The sequence below is a fragment of the Melanotaenia boesemani genome, chromosome 7, assembly GCF_017639745.1.
Source record: "Melanotaenia boesemani isolate fMelBoe1 chromosome 7, fMelBoe1.pri, whole genome shotgun sequence".
Lineage (NCBI taxonomy): Eukaryota > Metazoa > Chordata > Actinopteri > Atheriniformes > Melanotaeniidae > Melanotaenia > Melanotaenia boesemani.
In genome coordinates this window covers 27,773,955-27,792,124 of record NC_055688.1, presented here as the reverse complement: position 1 = coordinate 27,792,124, position 18,170 = coordinate 27,773,955, and the positions used below count along the sequence as shown (strand labels likewise).

Here is an 18,170-nt window from a genome sequence, read left to right as displayed (position 1 = left end):
TCTTTTACTTGCTTTCTCCGATAATGACCTCTGCCATTTCTTTACTGAATCAGCCATGGTGCTCGTCCAAACAACCAGTATGTTGGTATCAACTTGCTGGCTTGTAATGTGGTGCCCTGGGATGGGGAAAATAAAATGGGGAATTGTGGTTTCTCAGCCTCAGGGTGCTGCAGGACAATGGCATCTTGAGGAATGTACATAATTAATGTCTGCCATCAAACAAATCATAAGCACAGAGAGAATTCAATGTCTTAGTTTGGGTCCCTAGAAGGTCATCCAGTAGGGCTTTTGTAATTAAAAACTAAGAATATCTTTGTCTATTTTCAGCTCATACATAGATTAAGGGTTCAACAAAACTGTATGTAAGCACAAAACGTGAGAGACAACTGAGGGATTAATGTCAACAGGACAAATTGATGCTTCAGGGACCAAGATGGGTATTTTTTGTAGAAGTGTTAAGTAGAGAACAGGGTTAAATTGGGTGAGCGCCGCTAGATGTCACTGCTTCCGGAAGTAACTCCACCACCCAAAAAGAAAGGAAGTGACGTAGCTGTTGCTAAAGTAAGATGGCGTCGACAGCGTTTTAATCAAAACACAACCATCAACCATAAAGAAGGCACGATACTTAGCATTTTTTAGCGTCTGAAGAAGAAAATACCAGCCGTTATATAGTCCGTTTGATCTTGTCAAGGTAACCACTGAGTGAATTCAATTTATAAGAAATTTAGAAAATTTCAGGTGGTGAGCAGGTTTGCTAACATTCCTAATAAAAACCGAGTATGTTATTTAAGTTTTTGTACGATGTAAGACATTTTCAGTAAAATGTAATCACATTTCAGTGAACTGAAGTCGTAGCACAGTATGAATATATCCTGGAGAGGATTTTTCTCTCCCTCTCCTGAGCATGTCCGTATGTGTTGAAAGTATTGATGTATTATTGAGGTACTTGTCAGATGGCAGATCCCGCCTTGACCGAGCCGACCAGCACTGGCTCAGAGGGGATCGTGGGTCTGGACGAGCCCAAAAAGATGACAAGGGAGGATTGGAGGAAGAAGAAGGAGCTGGAAGAGCAGAGGAAACTGGGAAACGCTCCAGCTGAGGTGGACGAGGAGGGAAAGTAAGTTCATATTGACATGGTGCCTCCACCGTACACACTACGCTGAGTTGAATGTTGTCAGCTGTACACTTAGTTTTAACAGTCGTTGTTGTGTTTCTTTTCAGGGACATTAACCCTCATATCCCACAGTATATTTCATCAGTGCCATGGTACATTGATCCATCTAAAAAACCAACACTAAAGCATCAGAGGCCACAGTCTGAAAAAGAGGCACAGTACTCAGCCATTGGGGACTGGTACAAGAGAGGAGTGCAAGAGGCAAGGATGAATCATATTGTATTTCATATGGTCCTGATAAATTAATGTGGAAGTTTAAAGCTTAACTTTTGTCTCCATTTAGAATTCAGTTATTACTAAATACCGTAAAGGAGCTTGTGAAAACTGTGGGGCCATGACACACAAAAAGAAAGACTGTTTGGAGGTAATATAATTTATGTAATCGTTCTCCTTGCAGTCAAGTTTACATTTCACATTTTTCTACCATTTAGATAATGAATGTACTATTATATAAACTATGCTACATCTGATTTTCACTTTTTGTTCTGTTAGCGACCCAGAAAAGTTGGGGCAAAATTCACAGGAACAGGCATAGCTCCAGATGAACATAGTCAGATACAGCTTGCATTGGACTATGATGGAAAACGCGATCGTTGGAATGGATATGACCCTGAGGAGCATCAGCGCATTGTTGAGGAGTATGCCAAAGTAGATCTGGTAAGTAATCCACTAGTGGATAGAGCTGGTTGAACTGTTTGTTTTAAAATGAGGAAAAAATAGAAATCTGTTGGCTTTTTTTTTAAGCATTGCTATTCAGTATGCACTGGAACACCTTGCGGCTAGTTTAAAACAGTACTCCTTCTGGGTCAGGGATTAGTCTTTGCCTCAAGCAGAGAAGTTTGGGTATCTTGGGACCTTGATCACGAGGTTTGGTGAGTTGGAGCAAAAGCTGGAGAGATGTGATTTGCTCAACTTCAGCAATGGGCCAAAGATCCCAGGATTCTGTGGGTGGGGACTTGTAGAAGAGCTTCCTCTCTGCAACGAAAAGAGTCAGCTGAGGTAGTTTTCGCGTCTGATCAGGATGCCTCCTGGTTGCCTCTCTTTGGAGGTTTTTCAGTCACATCCAATTGGGAGTTGACTGCAAGCAGTACCAGATCACCAGTAGGGATTATAAATCCCTTTTTTGTTTGGGGAATGCCTTGATGGCATTGATTGAATGGATGGATGGATGGGAAAATTAATTAGTTATCTTGTACACCCTCTTTATGTACAGATATTAACTTTAAATGTTTATCTGGCAAAGTAAAATCCTTAATTCTTTCAAAGTCATGGCTAACAAACTGAAGTGTGGACAACATGTAGACAGAACAGATGTTGATTTTTTTTTTAAACTTCATATGAAAATAGTGAAAATATACCGAGAGATCACTTGCTAAGAAACAGGTATTTCCTAGTATCTTAAAAGGCTGTATTATTTAGGTCCAAACATGGTCTAGTTTATTGCATGACTGATTATTATGTATGTCTGTCTATCTATTCATTTATTAACCCATCTATTTTTTATTTATTTTTTTTATTCCCAGGCCAAAAGGACTCTGAAAGCCCAGAAACTTCAAGATGAATTGGCCTCAGGGAAACTAGACCCAACTGTAAGTTTCAATGATACAATGAATGAGAGCTGCATTATTATCTAATTGCAGAGACATGTTCATGACCATAATGGAATTAATTTGATAATTTCTTAGCAGGAGCGGGAACACAACAGTGAGGATGAAGATGAAGACAAATACGCAGATGACATTGACATGCCTGGTCAGAACTTTGACTCTAAGAGACGAATCACTGTCAGGAATCTGCGTATCAGAGAAGACACAGCAAAAGTACGAAGCAGAACTAATAATAAGCAGTTGTGTTAATCTTGGTTTAACTTTTATTGATAATGGCTGGGTGTTTGTAGAGTAAAACAAATGCAGTAGATATGTTTGTATGTCTGCTGTTGATGTTGATCCCATGACCCCTGAAGTGAGATGTTAGGGACTGTTAAAAACTGAAACATTAAGAACATTTTGTTTCTGTTTGTCACAGTATCTGAGAAATCTGGATCCAAATTCAGCTTACTATGATCCGAAAACCCGAGCTATGAGAGAGAACCCATATTCCAACACTGGCATGAACCCTGATGAGTAAGCTGCTGTTATTCCTTATTGTTTTCTTTTTTGAATAAATCTTCTCTCTCTGGTTTAAACCAAAGTCATTTAAACTGCTTTGTCACAGAGTGGGGTATGCTGGAGACAACTTTGTGCGCTATTCTGGGGACACAATCACCATGGCACAAACACAGTGTAAGTTGCTAATATTTCTCTTCAGAACCTGACCACCTCCTTATAGTTTTGGACACAGCGATTTGTAGATATTAAAAATGGGATCATGTGTTTTATTTTTTTTATTTATTTTTTTTTTCTTCTACATATTAAATTGTATGTTGGTGCTTTAAAAATACCACATGCTCTGGGGTTCAGTTTAAGAGCTGTGTGACAATAACTGAATAAGCAACAGTTGCACCCATATTAAATGATGAAGGGGTGTATTTCATGAAAGAAATTATGCTCACTTATCACTCTTTAACAGTAATTACTACAGTTAGAGATAAAAATCCTTCTGCCTTGGCTAGTTATCACCTAGACTTCAAATTATTGCTGGAATGTATTAGACAAGTCATTGATCATAAGTTTGTAGTTGTTTGTCTTATTTCACATCATAAGTAGGAACACAAAAATTATATTTGCTGTCAGACGTGGAGAAAGGGAGCACACAATGAGTGTAAATCTGTATGTGAGTGTGACGGCATAGTTGAATAGGTAGAAGGCAGCCATTAGAATAAACACAGCTATGTAAGAAATGTATAAATGGTTATTTAGACATATTGGGGTTTTGTCAGCTAAAATGTTTTAATTTGACAGGCTTATAGGAAGTTTAATGTTAACAGCAGAAACTTAAGGGGGGATGAGTCAGCTTCATATGGAGGTGCTTTAGCTTTTTCAGCTCTGGAGGCCACACATTTGAAGAAATACAGTAAATGCGCACCATTAACTGTATGTTTGTCATGATCTTGTTACAGTGTTTGCCTGGGAGGCTTATGAGAGGGGCTCTGAGGTCCATCTTCAGGCCGACCCCACCAAGCTTGAGCTGCTTCACCGCTCCTTCAAAGTCAAGAAGGAGGACTTTAAAGAGGAACAGAGGGAAGGGATCTTGGAGAAGGTACATAGCTGACATTTTCAACAAGATGAGGTCCCTGAGTGTTTTATTCTTCTATTAAGTTTTTTGTGTTTGGCCAAAAAGACTGTGTTTCCCTGCACTTTCTCATGTCTCATTTCAGTTTCTTTATAGATAATTGCTTGCATATTTTATGAATTTTTGAGATATCTTGATTTGTTTGTGAGTCACACAGCAATCAATGAGAAGTATTTTAGAGTAACTGTATTACACTTCTCACTGTTTGTACCTCAAAGTTCTGTAATTTTTAAAGCTTAATTTAATTTAACCTAAATCAGGAACCTTAAATAGTCTTACTCGCTTGTTAGTTTACTGTCTTGAGTTTTTGCTTTTCCTGTGGCAATCAGTATGGAGGTCAAGAGCACCTGGATGCACCACCACGGGAGTTGCTGTTGGCTCAGACGGAGGATTACGTGGAGTATTCTCGTCATGGTGCTGTACTGAAAGGACTTGACAAGGCTGTCGCCCGCTCCAAGTATGAGGAAGATGTGCTTATCAATAACCACACTGTAAGTACAACTTAGAAATAGCTTCTGTGAATGTTTTATTCTGTGTTTATCTTCATTTGTTATACTTGCTCTTCTATAGTGTATATGGGGCTCCTACTGGAAGGATGGCTTCTGGGGATACAAGTGTTGTCACTCCATGGTGAAGAAGAGTTACTGCACAGGAGAGGCTGGAATTAAAATTGTAAGTACATGTTCTGGGATTGTTTAAAGGACTTGTTTAATACACAGAGTGAAAGTTTCCTCTATAAAGCTTTTTAACCCACACTGCTTTCTACTGTTCTGCAGAACAACACAGACTGTGTTCCATTTGAAGAAGGACTAAAAGAGCCAGAAGAACAAGAAGAACAGCCCAAGTCTCTGCTGGAAGTAAGTGATACTAAGTAGACTTAACAGCAGCTATTGAAAGTCAGTATAATGGGTAGAGGTTCATTATATAACTGTTTTGAATCTCCAGATGCATAGAGATAAGATGAAAGACAAGAAGAAGAAAAAGAAGAACAAAAAGAACAAGAAGCACAACTCAGACAGCAGTGACTCAGAGGATGAAGAGAAGAAGAAAGAGAAGCTGAAGAAGGTAAAAGTTTATATTTATTTATTTTTTTTATAAATAAAGCTGGTTCACATTCTCTGACTGACCTCTTATATACTTACATGCAGGCTCTTGAAGCAGAGGACAAGTGGGTGAAGCATGTAGAAGCAATAATGCAGTTAGATGAGAGAAAGAGGCCTTACAACAGCCTGCAGGAAGTAAAGGCACCCACTGAAGAGGAGCTGGAAGCCTTCCGTATGAAACGCACCAGGCCAGATGATCCCATGGCTTCCTTCCTGGGGCAGTGACCCCGTCTTAATCTCTGATGATTCCTTTCATCTCCCTGCATGAACTCGACTAGAGCAGCTGCTCGGTTTGGAAAAAAAAAATCTTGACACATAAAACTCAGTTTTGATCTTGTAAACTTATACCAGTGCTGTGTTTTGTGTACAAATGTTAGAGAAGCAATATACAGCATTTTGCAAAGATTTTCTTTGCAAAGTGATTCTTGTTTTGTTTTGCTCTTATTTGCAGTTTCCTCTGTTCCCTCTTCACAGTAATTCCTTTCACTGCTACTACTGTAGTGATGTATGCATTTTTACAATAAACTTTGTCTGAATTCATTGTGGAAAAATAATCTTTTCCAAAAAACATCACAGCAGTTAGGGCTATGCACAGTCCCTTCCTGGTTATGATAAGCCAGCCTCATCACTTCCGGCTCACAAATGTCACAACACAGTCTGTTGTTCCTGAAGCACACAGCAAGTTAACAGGCACGGGAGCAAGGCACAGTGCAGTGAGTACACAGTACACGATACCAAACTAACAAGCAGTGTGAACAGCTTAAGAATAAATATTCTACTCTTAAGTGTGGCAGGTCAGGTTACTGTATCTTTTTCACAAAGCCTTAGTTTGATGCTCTAATCCAGGGCTACTCAATTCGGCCCTATGAGGGCCGCAATCCAGCAGGTTTTCCATGTATCCCTGCACCAACACACCTGAGTCAAATTAATGAGTCATTGTATAGAACCTGATTGGCTGTTAGAGCCACCTAATTTGACTCAGGTGTGTTGGTGCAGGGATACATGGAAAACCTGCTGGATTGTGGCCCTCATAGGACCGAATTGAGTAACCCTGCTCTAATCCCTTGCTGTTGTCCACGTGTCACTTGTAACAAAAAACTAAAAGATCTTTCAGATTTAGAAAACGTTGGTACATTAGTTCTCCGGAGTATAAAAAATAAAACATAATTCTAAGAAATTCAGTGTGAGAAAGAGTTTAAAAAAAAATATGTGGCTGTCCTCCATACATGCAAGCCTGACTGTCCTTAGAAGTAATAAAGCATTTAAAAGTTTTCTTAATTTTTAGCTCAAATTAAACATCCATTTGTTAAATAATCTGAAAACATGCATCAAATCTTTACCATAATAACTTTAACCAGAACTTGCATATGGGCTCCCACAGTTATGATACAAAATACTCAACTCTCAGCTTATAAAAGTCAATGACCCAAGAGTTAAACCTGCATTTGGACTGGTAGAGGTGAAGTGTCCTAATGTCAGAAGCTATGTTGACTGCACTTAAACTCACAGTCTCCAATGACATGCTCCAGTTAAAAAATCACACGCCTGCTATTGGCAGGTGCAGCGGCAGCTTTTATTAGGCAGATCTGAATGGTGCGACTTGGTAGTCTAGGCTGAGGATGACCTGTTCATTTACATAATTTATAGGGATGATGGCGTTTTAAGAGAAATCAAAGAAAAGCCTGATCAATTTTACATTTATCTGCTCATGCTTTGGTATGAAAATTTTATGACTCTTACACTGCTTAAAAAAACCCCACAAATCTATTAAAATTCCACTGTTTTTGTGTCCCAGACGAAGGCTGTGACACAACCTTTATTTTACTGCATCAACATTGTTTAGAAAAGCAATAACAATATCACACCAATGACTGTAATTATACTACAGTAATTACTTGTCAGAGTTGATCGTTCTACTTTGCCCAAGCTTTAACCTGGGGGTGATTTTCATAATTCAAGAGGAGACATGCAACAATGTACAGTTGATTGATATTACTAAACATATTCAAAGGGATGACTGTTTCGAATAACTTGTGTTCTTTCAATCTTTTAATTACACGCTTCACATGCACCCTGAGGTGTGCGATTGTCTGTGTTTCCTTAACCTCGTTTTCAGGCATCTGAGGTCTTCCCGACAGAAATGCAGGTCTATACACCTTGCAGGGAACACAGTTGTCAATCAGGAAGCTTCTGTCGACCATGATCGCAGAGTCTGGACGGAGAAGCCTGGAAAGTCCCGATTCCACAAACAGCTGCTTGTCACTGATTGAACCAGCATAGAGGGGGGAAACAAAGGTCACTGGACCATGGGGTGCTATGCCAATCATTCCTTTCAGGGTACAGTGGGACTTGTTTGAGTAGACCTCACTCTGTAGTAAGGGAGAAGAGGGGGTTTGGCACCTCAGCTCTGTGCAGTCCAGGATCACAGTGGTGTCAGCATAGTCTCTGAACTCTAAAGGTAGGTACTCTCTTATCTTCTCTGGTGTCATCCAGATTCTCTGTGCACCCAGGACAGAAAGCAAAAAATTACTCCACACGAGAATTATTCTGCTCACAGTAGACTGGTGGATTTGATAGCGGTCAGCCAGGTCTGTCTGCTTCAGTCCAAGGGCAAGGTAATTCAGGAACAGGAACATTTCATCTATTGGTTGTAGAGCCTGTCCCTGTGAAACACAAGATTAGTTAAATGGGTTGGCTGTAGCCACATACTCTGTTTTGGAAATCACATAATTGCAAATATAATGAGCCTACCATAGGAGTACTCTGTCCTGCAGCGTCATCAGTGGTTGACCTGGTCACTTGGATCATGTACTTCAGTGATGGCTGAATGACCTGCCAAAACCGCATCAGGTGGTCATAAGATGCAAACCTGGAAAAAAAAAAAAAAATAGATTTCACAAATGCCTCCCCATGCTGTGTAAATCTGTAATTTCTATTGTGCTTGATGAACTACACCCACACCTGCATATCTGAAGTATAAACCCTTTCTCCCACCTGTTACACGGGGGTCCTGTATTTATTTGTATTTCAGAATATGTTAATTTTCACATTCATGGTCTCTAAAAGGTGAACCTGCCTATTCAGAGATTATTAGACGACAACCCTTTGTTTTCTCCTTACTCAGCAGATAACTGAATCTAATCCATCTGTTTCATGACCAGCAGGTTCTTCAGCTGAAGATCCAGCAAACTTCAAGTTATGTCACGAAATAAATGCAAACAAACTATCTAATTGAAACAGGCATCTATTGTTTAGCGTTAACATCCTGCTAGTTTCCTCTTTCTCAGGCGAACTGAATCATAAACAAACAAGAGATGGAACTCGCGACAGGAAAGCCAATAACAAAACAATCGGTTATCTTTTTTCCACTAGAGGGGCTCCATATATATTCATGGTTTAAAAGAATAAAATAGCTAGCAAATGCACATACCTGGTGAAAAACCGAATGTCCACGTCGGAACCAACAAATCGCTGTATCCCAAAACGTGAGAGGGACTTTTGCTCCAGATGCTGCCTCAGCTGAGCGACTTCCTCTCGCAGTCTCTGGTTTTCCTCCAGTACATTGTCCACAAAGGCAGGCTCCGGACCGACACAGTAGTCGTGATCGTGGGCACAAACTGCTTCCCCAGTTTCCATATTGTCCTCTCTAGCTACACGTTCCCATACACCAAGTCTTCTTTCATCGAGATAATAGTTGTTCCAATGAAATAAAACCGGAACGGCACCGGGTTTCAGCCTCCTCCTCCGTCCTTCCTCAGTCGGCTCTTTGACGTCCTGAGCTGTAAAGTGTCGACTGCAGACACGTGTGTGGTGAGAGATGATGAAGTTTTCCCTCCTAATGTTCACAACCCATCTCTTTCTGAGTTGATCATCCGAGGGAAATGTGTGAAAACTTACTGTCGAATTATATTTAGCTGACGAGGTACACAAAGGAACACAGCAGTGTTCAGCTGTCGAACCTTCACGCCGCTGAAACTTGTAAGACGGTTTCATCTCATACTATACTATACTATACTATCTGCCGTCTCGATTATAAGCAATATCTCATTCCTTTGTTTACCTCAGTGTAGCAATATACCACCACAACGCCACCCATTGACGTAACCGGAAACGCTCTTACTGGTGTAGCGTTGCGAGTGGTACGGGGCTTCTAAAGTTACTCTTTTATGGACAAAAACCCGGGAACATACACTATTTTGGAGCTGGACAACACACTCCGTTTATTCCCCAGCAATCACCAACAACAAAAAAACGTCGCAACCTTAAGACGTCACACTCGCGCCCGCACTCTTACATGCGTCCCCCCTTGCATAAGGAAATGTCCCCATTTCACAACACACAAGGAAGCACAACTCATGGGGAGAAAAAAAAGAAAAAAAAGATGTGCATGTAAAACACAACACATACAGCCTAAACATGGCACAAGGCAATCAAACAATAAACTGCAAAACACAGCCTAGGTAACACATAACCAAAGAAGTGCAAACATAAATACCCCCCCCTTACATAACACACAGGGAGTCAACGAACATGTACAGTCACTCCATGATATAGTCCTTAAAGCGGCCAGGGGGCCGTGAGGACCTACCAACCCGGGAGAACTGCGGCAGGGCAACAGCCTGCTCAGGGGAATCACTAACACCTGAACCAGGACGAGCATCACAGTCCATGCACTCGCCAAAGGGAAAAACACCCACAGGGCTACTGGGCATGGCAGAATGCCCCTGTAGAGCAGCAGGCGGGGAAGGGGAGAGGGGGCTACCAGACAGGCCCCCCAAAGGAAAAGAGACAGGCAGATTGTAGCGCCGCTGCCTATCATAATGGACGGTCTGAAGAGGGGCCTCCTCCCCAAATGGGCAACTAATCTGATAAGTGACCCCAACCTCATCATCCCTGTCCAGCCGTTGTTGCACCAAGTAAGGTCCCTTCCAGTGGGGAGCCAGTTTACAATGGCTCTCTGTGGGATCATTTAACCACACAAGGTCCCCGACCTCATAAGGTTCGTGCCTCAACTTGGTGTCACAGTAAGCCTTTTGCTGTCTGCCTGCCCCAAGGTTGTTGTCTCTTGTCTGCCAGAAAGCAGTGTCTAGGCGCCTGAGGAGGGAACAAGCAAAATCCTCAGGGGACCCATCCACAGGCCTGCCATGCACCAGAGGCCCCAGCACCACATCCACCGGTGTCCGGGCCTCCCTGCTATGTGTGAGGAAGTATGGTGTGAACCCAGTGCTGGAGTGCACACTGGTGTTGTAGGCAAAAGCAACCTGTGACAGGAAAGAGTCCCACTCCCCCTCACATGACAAAAGTGTTTTAGCCAACTGGTCAATAAGTGTTCTATTAAACCTTTCCACCATACCATCAGACTTAGGGTTGTATGGTGTGGTATGAGTCTTTTTCACACCCAGCTTCCCACACAAACATTTCACCACATCTGATTCAAACTGTCTGCCCATATCCGTGTGCAGCGTCTCCATCACACCATGCTCCAGGATGTATTTCTGAAAGAGACACTCAGCAACTGTGGTGGCTTTTTGGTCAGTGATGGCATACAGGTTAACAAACTTTGTGAAATACCTGTTGCCCTTAGAAGTGACCGGCAACTCAAGTATGTCGGCTGCAACACGTTGGAAGGGCATCTCTGCCTGCGAGGTCCTCATAGGGGCATGATGTCGAGGCACCGGGGACTTCCTCCGTTGACAGGCATAACACCGATCACACCAAGCTTTGACATCACTGTACATGGTCGGCCAATAACACACGCCCCTTGCACGAGCCAAGACTCGTTCAAAAGCAAGATGAGCTGTCAAAGGTGTGCCATGCAGATGTCTGAGGACCTCAGGAACCAGGACAGCAGGAACCACAACTTGTGTAGTTCGCCCCCCATCAGACAGCCACACAACCCTGCACAACAGTCCGTCAATGAAGACCAGCCGGGGAAACTCATGCCAAAGTCTCCTCAAACCCCGACCAGCATCCCTTAACCTCCACCTTGGGGGTTTCTGACCCTCCTCCAGCCAGGCCAACACCTGTCCAATGTCAGTGTCACTCTGCTGGAGTTCCCTGACACTGAAGCCATTGTGTGACAGAGTGTAGATTAAGGCCCGGTCTACACAAGCTTGGGGGCCGGGGCCTGAACTCGGATCCGCTGTAGGGGCTGGGGTGGGGGTGGGAGTCTCTATGGCGCACACGGTGCTGGGGCAACTGTCTATACCTGTTTGGGTACCTGTGTGCACAAGAGCATGAGCAGCAGCAGGGGCATGATCGTCCACCAACTCCGCTCCGAGGTCGGGTCTGTGTGAAAGAGCATCCGCGTTAGTGTGTTGACTCCCACTCTTGTGCACAATCACCCAGTCATAAGGGTCCAGTTTCAGGGCCCAGCGGCTGCGGCTGCGGCGCCCCGTTCTGTCATTGTCAATGGGAAGCCGTCGTAGGCCCAACAACGGCCGGTGATCAGTAACAATGGTGAATGGGCAAAGACCCAAATAGTGTCTGAAATGACGAACAGTCCACACTATCGCCCACAGCTCCCTGTCATATGTAGACCATCGTCGTTCAGCTGCTGTGAGGGAATGACTGGCATAAGCCACCACCCTTTCTAGGGTGGGTGAAGTCTGGGTGACTCATAATGGGTTTTGCACAGAGGGCATCCCGCAGGAACTCAAACGCCCCCTGGCAATCTGCAGTCCACTGAAATGGAACGTCCTTGCCTGTGAGGTAACTGAGGGGGGCTGCTCGCTGGGCAAAACTCCTTACAAACCTTCTATAGTAGGAACAGAGACCCAGGAAGGCACGCACCTCAGTAGCAGACCTTGGCACAGGCCATGACTTGACCTTGCTTGTGTTTTTGGGGTCCGGGCGAAGTCCCTCAGCAGAGATGATGTGCCCAAGGAACACCACATGGTCTCGGGCCAGGTGGCACTTCCTGGCATTCAGCCGCAGCCCCGCTGCTCCAATTCGGGGGAAGACCTCCCCCAGAGCCGAAAGATGGTCCCCGAATGACCTGCTGTAAATCAATATATCGTCAAGATATACCATGCAGATGTGCCACGGCAGCCCCTTTAACACCAGCTCCATAACCCGCTGGAATGTTGCCGGCGCATTTGTGAGCCCCATGGGCATGGATCTGAACTGGTAGAGGCCCTGCCCAGTGGTGAAAGCAGTCTTTTCGCGGTCCTCCGGAGCCACCTCCACCTGCCAGTAACCATTGGAAAAGTCCAGGGTGCTGAACCAGGTGGCCCCTGCTAGGGCGTCCAGTGTATCATCAACCCGCGGCAGCGGGTGGGAGTCCTTTATTGTCACAGCATTAAGACCCCTATAGTCCACACAAAATCTCCATGTATTATCCTTCTTCCTCACAAGAACCACAGGAGAGGACCAAGGGCTGCAGCTCTCCTCAATGATGCCATCCTCCAAAAGGTGGTGGACCTGCCTGTTTATTTCCCTCCGCTTGTCGGGGGAAGTGCAGTAGGTCCGTTGCTTTATTGGGGGATGTCCACCAGTTTGAATGCGGTGTTTGATCAGAGCAGGGTTGCCTGTTCCACCCCACACTGGGCTGAACACCCCCTGATGCTTCCCCAGCAAGGCTTGCAGCTGCTGCCTCTGATCATCAGACAGCGGACAATCAGTCACATCAGGTGAGGGGGCATCCACCTGTGAAGGGCCAAAAGTCTCAGCAGGGGTGAGTATGTCACATTCATTCACATGATGAAATACACCCAGGTGAGAGCCCGGGCGCAGTCGCAGCTCCTGGTTGGTTGGGTTGAGCAGCCGTGCCACAGTGCATCCATTCCTCACTGGTGCCACGGTGCGTGCAACCACCAGGCCCATGCTGTCACGCACTTCAGGCTCTAAATAGCCCAGGTAAGAGTCATAATTGGGCCTGCACTATGGGAGGGGCTCCACCTGAACAGGGACAATCATTTCACTGGAGGGCGGAACAGTAGCATCAGTAGACATAGAGATGTTACAACATTTTGGAATAAAATCTGTAACCTGCAAGAGAGGAATGTTAACATTACCAATGCAGAGGAGCACACGACCCACATCCAAAAACTGCATGAGTCTGCCGCATGAAATAAAACCTAGCAAAATAGTCTGTGTGGCCCCCGCACAACATGTACAGTTTGTTCATAAGACCTGCCCCCCAACTGTATTGGAAGGACCACAGTACCTAACATGTCCAGTAACTGTCCATTCACTGCACGTGCATACATATACTGTGTATTCAAAACACGTTTACGCAAAGCTGGAACATTCTGAACTCCTCAGAAATCAAAGAAACATTAGAGCTAGAGTCAATCAACACAGTCACATCAATGCTCTCTACCAGTCCTTTAACATAGGCTGTGGCCTGGGACTCACCCACCGAACAGTCCCTCTGTGGGTTTTGAGTCACCGCAGAGTTGTCATTGTGACCCTGTGGTGGAGACACTGGCATCCGGGTCTCGATGCCAGCTACTGGAAGTTTTCCCCGTTCCTGTCTGTGTGGGATGGTGATGGGGATCGGCGTGAGGGAGATAGAAACACTCACTCCCCACCGTGGCTGACGTTCCTCCTCAAAGTATGGCCCCCTAGGATCCTCGCCATCCAGCTGGCGTGGCGAGAAGCCAGCAACGGTGTCGCGGGGTCCCCCAGCTCTCGTGGAGACCATTCTGCGTCACCGTATCCGCCCTGAAGCCTGCGTTGTGGGGACCGGCCTCTCGCGTGGACATCCGTCCGGAAGTCTCTGGAGGCGGACCTGCATCCAAACCCACCACAATCGCAGTGACAGGCACGCCGTTGCTCTCTGCGCTTCCCCGGGCTCCGCTGATGAGTCCCAGGAAAAGGGGAGCCACGACCACCACACTCAGTCCCACGGGCTTGTGCTCTCAAATCCCTCACCTCTGTTTGTAAATTGTCCATCCGTGAGGTGAGTCTCTCCACAGCGTGAACAAGCTTCTCCGTGGCGTCAGCATTACAGTCCACGACACTAGGCGGTGCTGGATTGAGGGCGGCCACAACAGCAGGATGTGGGTTGGGGAAGGGCAACCCAGCCTTCAGAGCCTGCCTGGCCCATTCACAGCGGCCTGCTATAGTCAATGCCTCCTCCACGTCAGTCGCCCCCTGCTCGTGGCACTTAGCCTGGAGGGCAGGGTCGAGCCCAGCAAGAAAACGTCTAAAAGTCTCACATCCCTGGCAGCTCTGTCATAGTCAGGAAAAGCCTCAGCCACGAGCCTGGAGATGTCAGCTGCATAGACCTCCAAACTCTTTTTTGGCTGACGGGGACGTGCAGAGATGCATGTCTGGAAGTATAAGAGGAACTGTTTTTGTCCAAAGGCGTCCTTCAACCTCTCTTTCACTCGTTCATAGTCACATTGGACATCCGGCGGCAGACTGTCCCACAACAGGAAAGCCGCGCCATCCAGCCTCGTAGGTAGCAGATTCCCCAAGACAGCAGCTTACTTCCCACCTCTAGTCCCCCTCGTCTGGGCACAGACCGCGGCCTCAAATTGCTTCACTCGCGTAGCAAACGGTTTCTCACCTTCTCCACGAAACGGTGGCGGGAGCTCAACTCTCAGACCACTCACGCCATCAGTCCATGTAGCAGTACGTCCGAAATAATCCTCATCCATGTCCCAGTCCGTACTGTCGCGCTTCACTCTAAACATGCCGCTCCAATTTACACATGTATAGCTAGCCGGCTAGCAGGACCGACTAGAAAGTTCAGTAATTGTCAAAAGAGAAAACTGCTCCAAAAGCCAGGACTCACTCCAGTTACCGCTGCCACCAACAGTGTTGGGGGTAACGCGTTACAAAGGTAACTCGTTACTCTAATATACTACGTTTGGCAGTAACGAAGTAATACAACGCGTTACTAACTATATTTTGGTAATATTATTACAGTAAATGAGTCCGGTAATGCGTTACAATCCCAACTGTCAGTATAAACATCAGACAAATAAATAATAAAACAACCATCGCGCAACAGCCGAAAATAAATATGAAGTAGAAGAAGAAGAAGAAGAGGAAGAAGAAGAAGACGAGGGCGGCGGCTTTAAATTAACAGAAGAAGAAGAAGAAAAGGACGAGGAATGATGGCAACTTTTCAGTGTAGGAGGACTTGTGCTCACCCCAAAGCGAAACCGTCTGGGTGATGAACGCTTTCAGAAGCTTGTCCTGTTGCGCTATAACAAATACTTTAGTAGTAAGGAATAGTTCTATAGAGCCTTATGCTAAGGTCAAGGCTAAATGCCTTCAGTTGTTGTTTTCTTAATTATCAGCTTTTGTTTGGCTGTATATTTAGTCTGTTAAGGCTTTGTTGTTGTATTAATCGGCTCTTATAAAATGTTCTTTGAAAAGTCTTTGTGGGACAGAAATGAGCCTCATTTTGAAATGTTTAAAGTGATTTGTTATTTATGCTGTTGTAATGCTCTTTTTCATTACTGCTATTTCAGGGCAGGATATTGCTCAGGTTTTAAAATACTTAATTAGAAAACATATCCTGTCTGGTGACTGTTAGACCTCAATCTTGAAGTGCACTTTATTTTTGGAATAGATTCAACTATTAAGATATTTCATTTCATGGAAATGTAATTTTTTTGTTAAATCTTTGTTGGCCGCACTTCATAATGCCAAGCAAATAAATGAGGTGTAGAACAAGAGTTTGTATCACATCATGTCGTTTAATTCTTCCATATCATTACATTATTGTAATTCAGCAGTTCATATTAACAACTACTTTCTGATGCAACCTCATTAGACTTTGTTGCCACACACATACTATAATAATGAGGAACTACATTTAAATGAGAACTATTCACCATGACAAAATATTGCGCACCTTCATTGCGTAATGCCTTGTCCCTAAATGCTTATTTTGGTGAAAAGTAACTGAAAAGTAATATGTTACTTATTACTTTATACAGAGAGTAATATTGTAAAGAAATGTATTACTTAAAATTGAAAGTAACTGGTAATGTGAAATATATTACACTTGGGAAGTAACTTTCCCAACACTGGCCACCAATGTAGCGTTGCGAGTGGTACGGGGCTTCTAAAGTTACCCTGCTATGGACAAAAACCCGGGAACATACACTAATTTGGAGTTGGACAACACACTCCGTTTATTCCCCAGCAATCACCAACAACAAAAAAACGTCGCAACCTTAAGACGTCACACTCGCGCCCGCACTCTTACGCTGGCTCACTGGAAACCGGAAGTTCTATATAACGTTCCGTACATAAACACCATTGGAAAGGAAGGGCCATAAAATCTTTGAATGGAAAAATGGTTGATTTACAGTTTGAAATTATTTGAAATATTAAATGAATAGGAGTTTGTTCTAAATAAAGGGAGCATACTTTTGAATGCTGTTGTGCATACTCAGATTTCACGTGAAAGTAAAACCTAATTATTAGAAGGTACACGACAAAAAAGGAAAATAATTTTCCTAATTCTTTTTTAACAGTTATTTCAAAGTATGAAGTAACTGGATGACAGATAAAAGAAGCATATGATAGACAAGTATTTTGTCAGTATTCCTGGCATATTTTCTCTTGATATAATTACTAAGGAAGCTAGATGTTTGTGTCCATTCTGAGCTGGAATTGCTTCACGAATTAACATGCAGTGCTGTCACTGGCTAATGTTGACCTTATTGATATATATGCATGTTACATGATTTCAAATTTAATAATAATATTAAATATGAATAAACAGTATTCTGAGAATACAGATGCAAAATAATAGCCTATGATATAATTTCTGTTCCTGGTAAAGGGGATCACAGTCGTTTTATAAACACAAGTCACCACCTCAAGCAACAGCTGCAATGTGTTTATTGGGCTCACGGTCATAAACACTAACATTTGGTAACATTCATTATACTTTTTATACACTGCTACAGACCACATGTTGATTTTGTACATGTAGCTTCCAAAATGTAACTTGTAGAGTTTTATTTAACACATCTGGTATTTAATCTTAGCATTTCATGGTCTGTGTGTCTGAATACACTGTGTGCAGAATTATTAGGCAAATGAGTATTTTGACCACATCATCCTCTTTATGCATGTTGTCCTACTCCAACCGGTACAGGCTTGAAAGCCTACTACCAGTTAAGCATATCAGGTGATGTGCATCTCTGTAATGAGAAGGGGTGTGGTCTAATGACATCAACACCCTATATCAGGTGTGCATAATTATTAGGCAACTTCCATTCCTTTGGCAAAATGGGTCAGAAGAGAGATTTGACTCTGAAAAGTCAAAAATAGTGAGATGTCTTGCAGAGGGATACAGCACTCTTAAAATTGCCAAGCTTTTGAGGCGTGATCATCGAACAATCAAACGTTTCATTCAAAATAGTCAACAGGGTCGCAAGAAGCGTGTTGAAAAAACAAGGCGCAAAATAACTGCCCATGAACTGAGGAAAATCAAGCGTGAAGCTGCCAAGATGCCATTGGCCACCAGTTTTGCCATATTTCAGAGCTGCAACATCACTGGAGTGCCAAGAAGCACAAAGTGTGCAATACTCAGAGACATGGCCAAGGTAAGGAAGGCTGAAAAACGACCACCACTGAACAAGACACACAAGATAAAACGTCAAGACTGGGCCAAGAAATATCATAAGACGGATTTTCTAAGGTTTTATGGACTGATGAAATGAGAGTGAGTCTTGATGGACCAG

The 18,170-nt window shown here is 43.8% G+C and overlaps 2 protein-coding genes across 4 annotated transcripts; one reads left to right on the top strand and one right to left on the bottom strand.

Moving 5' to 3' along the window:
* The first annotated feature begins 537 nt into the window (after positions 1-537).
* slu7 (SLU7 homolog, splicing factor) lies at positions 538-6,048 on the top strand. 2 transcript variants are annotated; one of them, XM_041989786.1, is made up of 15 exons: positions 538-691; positions 954-1,117; positions 1,222-1,375; positions 1,458-1,538; positions 1,667-1,831; positions 2,698-2,763; positions 2,863-2,994; positions 3,200-3,297; positions 3,389-3,456; positions 4,233-4,372; positions 4,735-4,896; positions 4,976-5,077; positions 5,182-5,262; positions 5,351-5,470; positions 5,554-6,048. In XM_041989786.1, the coding sequence occupies exons 2-15, from the start codon at positions 954-956 to the stop codon at positions 5,731-5,733; spliced, it is 1,713 nt and encodes a 570-aa protein (XP_041845720.1). In that variant the 5' UTR covers positions 538-691; the 3' UTR covers positions 5,734-6,048. The 2 variants fall into 2 exon arrangements, with proteins under 2 accessions (XP_041845720.1, XP_041845719.1); XM_041989785.1 differs by having other exon boundaries at positions 2,860-2,994.
* A 1,026-nt stretch (positions 6,049-7,074) lies between these two features.
* LOC121642613 lies at positions 7,075-9,751 on the bottom strand. 2 transcript variants are annotated; one of them, XM_041989378.1, is made up of 4 exons: positions 9,621-9,751; positions 8,939-9,526; positions 8,260-8,377; positions 7,075-8,171 (listed from the first exon to the last, which is right to left on the bottom strand). In XM_041989378.1, the coding sequence occupies exons 2-4, from the start codon at positions 9,499-9,501 to the stop codon at positions 7,422-7,424; spliced, it is 1,431 nt and encodes a 476-aa protein (XP_041845312.1). In that variant the 5' UTR covers positions 9,502-9,526; positions 9,621-9,751; the 3' UTR covers positions 7,075-7,421. The 2 variants fall into 2 exon arrangements, with proteins under 2 accessions (XP_041845312.1, XP_041845313.1); XM_041989379.1 differs by having other exon boundaries at positions 9,629-9,751.
* Between the last annotated feature and the right edge of the window lie 8,419 nt (positions 9,752-18,170).